Below are 6,893 nucleotides of genomic sequence, written 5' to 3'. Positions count from 1 at the left end.
TTTACTGTGGTAGATTGAATCAATTGTAAACTTGTTCACTGATGGCTAGATGATTACAGTTAATTGGATCAAGAGCGATTGTTGATTGAAAAACCTCCTCCGTTGGTTGAGAACAATAGTTAGGTGGTTGACATATTTTTGTGTAGCTAACTAATTGCCCGTGATGGTCAATTATTTAGATTTTGTTTGTTCACCAATAGTAACTGACGAAACATAATCATTGAAATCTATCGAAGCCCATCTGCCAAAACTCACAATGGATACACGGCCTCATAAAGCAAAGTAATGAAAAAATATTGAAAAGATAATTTTAGCATGTACGTAGGTAAAAAAAAAGTAATGAAGAAAAGGCATTCGAAGAGACGCGCGCCTGCAATATGAAACCGGAAAAGGAAGCCAACGATCCGTGGCAGATCGAATGACTGAATATATAAAATAAAAAAATGGAAAGAAGAATGGGATGTAAAATAAAGGAATGAAGAGAATGGTTCTTAATGTTTGGCTGCTTGCACGCTCCATTGGATGTCGTAATTGGCTGCCCGCTTTTCTTGCTTGATTGTGAGACGATCCTGTTTGGTTATGTCTCGTCGTTGTTGTTGTTGCTGTTTTTTGTTGTGGTTGTGTTGTTTTTGATGTTGTTGTTGTTAATGTTGTTGTTGTTGTTAATGTTGTTGTTGTTAATGTTTATTATTTCGAGGATTGGTATTTTGTTTTTATTATGTTGTTATTTATTATAACTGTTATTGGCGTTGTCTGAAGGGTTGTTGTTGTTTACGTTGCACTTTTCCACGTTGCTCTTCGTGACTTCATCCTTCATGCTACTTTTCATGTCTGTACTTTAGTTGTTGTTGTTTGCTGTGTTGTTGTTGTTCAACATTGTTATTGTTGCTGTTGTTTTTGTTGTTGTATGTTGTTGTTGTATGTTGTTGTTGTTGTTGTAGTTGTATGTAGTTGTATGTTGCTGTTTTTGTATGTTGTTGTTGTTGTTGTTGTTGTTGAGTTTTTCTGAGCTTCATGATGTTTTATTGTTGAACTGCGATGTTGTTGGTGTTCTAATGACTTCTAATGATAGTTTCCACATTTTTTTCATTTCAACTTCAAAATCATCATCCTGTGGACAGAGGCAGAACTGCTCACACGTCATTCTATGCATACAAGTTAAACCATCGATGACTGTTTTACTCACGCCCCAACTTGGGGTATACGCGCGCAAGCCCCACCGCCTCACACCCGTATGGAGTATGATAGTTTTTCACTAGTCTTTCAGTTTTGGACAGACTGCATTCGAACCAGGCCCTCGCGTATAACAGCGCGAGACGTGGCACTCCTACCGACTGAGCTAACTCGCCTAACTCGCTAACCTTGCAATGAATGTAACTTGAATGATATATTCACGTTATTTGTAGAATTAATTTATTCATTTTTGTATCAATTATTTATAATTTGTATGAATTAATTTCACTTTTAAATAAATTCCCGCCACCAGAGACGCAGACGAGAACGCCGCGTTGAACTACCGATTGAGTGAGCAGACGCAAAAACACTACGGAAGAACGATGAACATAAACAACCTGACTGGGGAAATATTTGTGGTTGGTGAGGTCGATTTTGAGGTGACGTCATTGTATAAGTTGGTCGTTGTTGCGCAAGATGGCGGAGTTGAGCCACACTCGTCTGAAGTCCTTGTGGTCGTTAAGGTTCGCTGTTGTGGTTGTTGTTGGTTGTGTTGGTGTTGTTGGTGGTGGTTGTTATAATGACGATGCTGAAGTTTGTGGTCTTGATTGATGATGTAGATTATCCGATTAACCAATCAAAAAAAAACAATAACGTTAACTAACCAATTGGCCAACCAACTTATTTACTAACCAACCCATCAACCAACTAACCAATCAGCAACACTCAGCAAACCAATCAACCAACCAATCTCCAACACTCAAGAAAAGCAACCAACCAATCGCCAACGCTCAACAAACCAACCAACCAATCACCAACCCTCAAAAAACCAACCAATCAGCAAAACTCAACCAGCCAATCACCAAACAACAGATTGAGGACGTGAACGACAACCCGCCAACCATCACCATCAACACCCTCCCATCAACCGACCACCTGACGCCTCCACAACAACAGAACAACATCCACAACAACAACAACATCTACAACAACAACAACATCTACAACAACAACATCTACAACAACAACATCTACAACAACAACAACATTTACAACAATCATCATCAACAACAACAGCATCACGTGACCCAAATATCTGAAGAGGATGTGAACGGAACATTTGTTGCGCAGATTCTGGTTACGGACGCCGATCCAGGAAACAATGGTCGAACTAATTGCCACCTCGATAATCACGGATTCAACCTCATTCGACTTTCCGGTTGTGTTTTCAGTATCATTATTATTGTTATTATTATTGTTATTGTTGTTGTCGTCGTTTTTGTTGTTGTTGTTGTTTTGGTATTATTATTATTATAATTTTTGTTGTTGTTGTTTTTGGTATTATTAATATTCTCGTTGTTGTTGTTGTTGTTGTTGTTATATGGATAATAAAATCACCTCACAAACTAACCAAACACGAAGGAGTATGAAAATTAAACAATGCAACAGAAAAATTTTTGTTTCCTTTCCTATAATTAAAACGGGGATCATATATTTATCATTGTACTTTTTGTTATTAAAATTTCAAATAAACTTGTATCATAGTAATTATTATTAGTATTTATTATTATTATTATTGTTGTTGCAATTTCAAATAAACTTGGAATAAAAAAAAATTCATTTAAGTAATTTTAATACATCTTCTACTTGGTAGAGTGTCCGCTCCTCTTTATCGCAGTCACCTGCTTCAAGTACAAACAGATTCCCGCCTGTCACACGCCAGAGTGAATGCTTCTTTATACTGAAATCTTTGCACCTTGCGTGTTCGTTAAAAGTTGAAAAGTAACGTTAAATGCTGCGGAAATGAAGCTACATAAATTGCAGGAACTCCCTGTCTGATTGATTGGCTGACTGGCTGGCTGGCTGGCTGGCTGGCTGGCTGACTGACTGGCTGGCTGGCTGACTGGCTGGCTGGCTGACCGATCGACCGACCAACTGATTGAATGATTGGTCTTGGTCGATTATTTTCATTGTTTTCAGGGTTATTTTCACAGCTTTTTTTCTGCGGTTGTATTGCGACCTACACTTAGAAGTAACATTATTATTAATACTACTTCTGCCAAATTAGTAATCCTATAACTTCTGTGATAGCTTCACATCTGTGTATGATCGGACACTTTTTTAAACTTCGTTACCGACTTCTTAACATTGAAACAGTTAAAATCAATTGCATCTTTGAATTCTCATCACTTGTGTCTCCTAATTAATTTTTTCAAACGTACCAACAGCAGCAAAACAGTGTGCCTACTTTGAAACTCATCATCACCTACTTTTTAATAAGCCCGGATATCATTTGATCCTGAATTCGGCCGCTGATTATCCAGCAGCAAACGCTTCAACCACCACACTGCTTTGCCGCTCTTTTTAATTAAATCGTCTTCTCCTAATTATTGAATCGTCAAATTTAGCGATAATCTTTGGGGAAGTGGTCTTAGTGGTATTGACCGTCAGATTTGATTTAGACAATTTTTTTAAAAAAACAAAAACTTCATCTAAGTTTTTTTTCAAATTTTTGTTACTTCAAGAAAAAATAAAACATAATATTTTCGTTTAGTCTCAACTTATTTGGTTATGTCTCATTTCGTTTTTTCTCGTTTCGTTTTCGTTTTATCTCCTTTCGTCCCGTCTCGTTTGGTCGTTCATCCACATAATAGTAGACTTTATTGTGAAACAGACGCGGAGTACAGGGTAGTGACAGGAATGTTGCTGGATCGGGAGGAACAATCGAGACACCTGGTGCATGTGGAGTGCCTGGATGGCGGCAGGACCATCCAACTTAGTGCCGAAGTGACCATCGTCGTTGAGGTGGCCGATGTCAATGATAACACTCCAAAGTAAGTGCTCTTGTGTTTGTGTGTGTATGTCTACGTTTTTGTGTTTGTGCGTGCTTGCGTGTGTTTGTGTATGTGTTTGCGTGCGTGCGTGCGTGTGTGCGTGTATGCGTTTGTGTCTGTTTGTGCGTGTGTATCGGCGCGTATGTGTGTTGTTGAGGATGTCATTGAAAAACATTGAATGGAGAATTGTAAGACAAATTTAACTTGTAACAAATTTGTATGTACGTATGCGTGTCTGTATTAGCGTATGTTTTATGTGGGTGAATGTACGTGTGAATTGATTTGCGTGCATTCATGTGCGTGTTTATCATCTTTCCTATTGAAAATGTCGACATTGGATGACTGCTGTTCAGTTGTTGTTGAACAACGACATAACAATAACATTATAACAACAACACAATGACATCAACAACAAAATCCTCCGAAGATTCTCGCAGACCTCCTACCAGCACGACCTGCCCGAGAACAACCCACAGAACACACCCCTCCTCCAGGTCTTTGCCACTGACGACGACGATGGCGACAACGGACGTCTGAGCTACTACATCGAAAACAACAACATCGTCGTCAACAATATCAACAAATTCAACAAGATCTACAGCAGCCCCGACGATCGAGATCCTTCTAACAAACTTCGTCAACATTCTCAACAACCACAACAACACAACCGTCAACAAAACAACAACAACAATCGTTATCACCACCAGCCAGCCACAATACCAATAACAACGTACGTAGCGATAGGAGAGCGCAGTGGTTTGATAACAGCGGTGGCTCCACTGGACCATGAAGAGATCAAACAGCTGAAGTTCCACGTCTTGGCTGTTGACCATGGTTCGATCCCAAGGACAGGTGTGTCTTTTCGCTTCATTATTAAACAAAAGTCTTTGCGTATGTGTGCGTGTGTGTGTGTGTGTGTGCATGTGTGTGTGTTTGTGTTTATGCAAATGTATATGCATGAGTATTTATGCCTGTAAGTGAGTCTTTGCGTCCATATTAGCATGTATGTGTGTATGTTTATTCATGTATGTGTGTATGTTTATTCATGTATGTGTGTATGTTTATGTATGTTTGTTATATTTGAGTGTATGTTTTTGTATTTGTATGTGTATTTGTGTTTACGTGTGTGTACGTGTGTGTATGTGAGTGTGTTGTGTAAAATTTTTTCATAGCTTTCCATGCATCGTCACTGCAGAAGCGAGCCAAGGTGAGCTTAGCAGTCGAAGCTTCCACCAATAAAAAAATAATTTTCTTGGGATACGGCTTAATTAAACGAAATCTTTAGATAAGTTTATAAAAAATTTAGTTAAATTTCTTAAAAAACAAATCAATTTTAATGGAATTTTTTTAAAATTTCGTAATAAGCAAAAAACAAGGCGGACAACATTTTTGTTGCTACAAACTTCTATCCCTCCCCCCTCAAAACATATTTTTGGCTGTGCCACTGGCGGTAACGCTGCACGGGCGTTCGATCGGTCGTCTGGTTTTGTATGTTTATGTTTATCTTTATGTTTATGTTTATGCGTATGTTTATGTTTATGCGTATATTTATGTATGTACGTTTATGGTTGTATGCGTGTATAAACATAGAAATATTAAATCGTATGTTTACTTATTTGTTTATACCTGCGTATGTAAAATAAACTTACAACGCAGTACATAAACTTACCGGGTATTTATGTATAGATGCGGGTATTTTCATCATAAGGTCATTTATTAAAGGTTTCAATGCTTCTGTCAACTCCTATTTAAAACATGCACACACACACTTCAGATGGGTCCACCTTTCACCTATAACACTTTGTTTGCTTGTCTGTTTGTCTGTTTGTCTGCTTGTTTGTTTGTCTGCTTGTTTGTTTGTTCGCTTGTTTGTTTGGGCGCTTGTTCGTTCGTTTGTTTGTTGGTTCATTTGTTGGTTCGTTTGTTGGTTCGTTTGTTAGTTTGCTTGATTGCTAGTTGGTTTGATTGGTTTGTACTTGTTTGTTTGCTTGTTTTAATGTATGTTTGCCTGGTTGCTCACATGTTTGCCTGCCACAAACCTGATCACGTGCACCACACATACACACACACATACACACACAAACACACACACACATACACTCAAACACACACAGACTCACACACACACAACATACTCAAACACACACACACACACATACACTCAAACACACACAAAGACAAAGACACACACACACACAACAACGACAACAGAAAGCATCAGCGAAACATTTCAATAGCAAACGCCAGCAAGCTTTTAAGCCAGTCATATAATCGAAATTATGCGATAAACATTGATACACAATTAACGAGTTGTACTATTTGGTACTGTTGATGCTCTATACGCTTTTCATGGCCTACTTAGTAGTACTGCTGTATTTATAACTCTAATACTGCTATATTTATAACTTTATTACACATAAATTTATCATGTTGTACCAATGAGTACCTCACATCTGTTCTATTATACAAACTAATGCCACGTAGGTCGGGTATTTAATTGTATTATGTTGTACTGTATTTTTGCCTTTAACCACTAAACTTTACGTTGAACTGCGTTGTTGTTGTTGTTGGTGTTGTTGTTATTGTTGTTGTTGTTGTTTTTCTTCTTTTTGTATGTTTATCTTTTGAATAGGTTTGCTGCATGCCCTGTTTAATATACAATGTGTGCTGTATTTAAATGACATCTTTATATGTAGTCAAGATTTGTGTTTTTATCACAATACAATACGATGAAAATACAATACAATGCAATTCAATACAATGCTATAAAATATAACACAATACAATTCAGTACGATAACATACAATAAAATACAATACAATACGATACAATTCAATACAATACAATGTAATCAGTGGTAGATCTAGGCATCTTTGACGAAGAGCC

At 37.6% G+C, this 6,893-nt stretch overlaps 1 protein-coding gene across 1 annotated transcript in view; it reads left to right on the top strand.

The window, feature by feature from the left end:
- The window catches only part of HELRODRAFT_139327 (hypothetical protein), a gene marked incomplete at both ends in the record, with an annotated part of 25,250 nt that extends 20,680 nt beyond the window's left edge, over nt 1–4,570 (top strand). Inside the window, 4 exons of the mRNA XM_009032572.1 lie at nt 1,487–1,691; nt 2,251–2,392; nt 3,848–4,007; nt 4,435–4,570. Of these exons, the coding sequence (XP_009030820.1) occupies nt 1,487–1,691; nt 2,251–2,392; nt 3,848–4,007; nt 4,435–4,570 (643 nt within the window). The remainder of the gene's footprint in view (nt 1–1,486; nt 1,692–2,250; nt 2,393–3,847; nt 4,008–4,434) is intronic.
- Nucleotides 4,571–6,893: the final 2,323 nt, after the last annotated feature.

Source organism: Helobdella robusta (assembly GCF_000326865.2).
Source record: "Helobdella robusta unplaced genomic scaffold HELROscaffold_83, whole genome shotgun sequence".
Classification (NCBI taxonomy): Eukaryota; Metazoa; Annelida; class Clitellata; order Rhynchobdellida; family Glossiphoniidae; genus Helobdella; species Helobdella robusta.
Note: the sequence above shows the minus strand (reverse complement) of the source record. Positions and strands in the feature narration are given on the sequence as shown.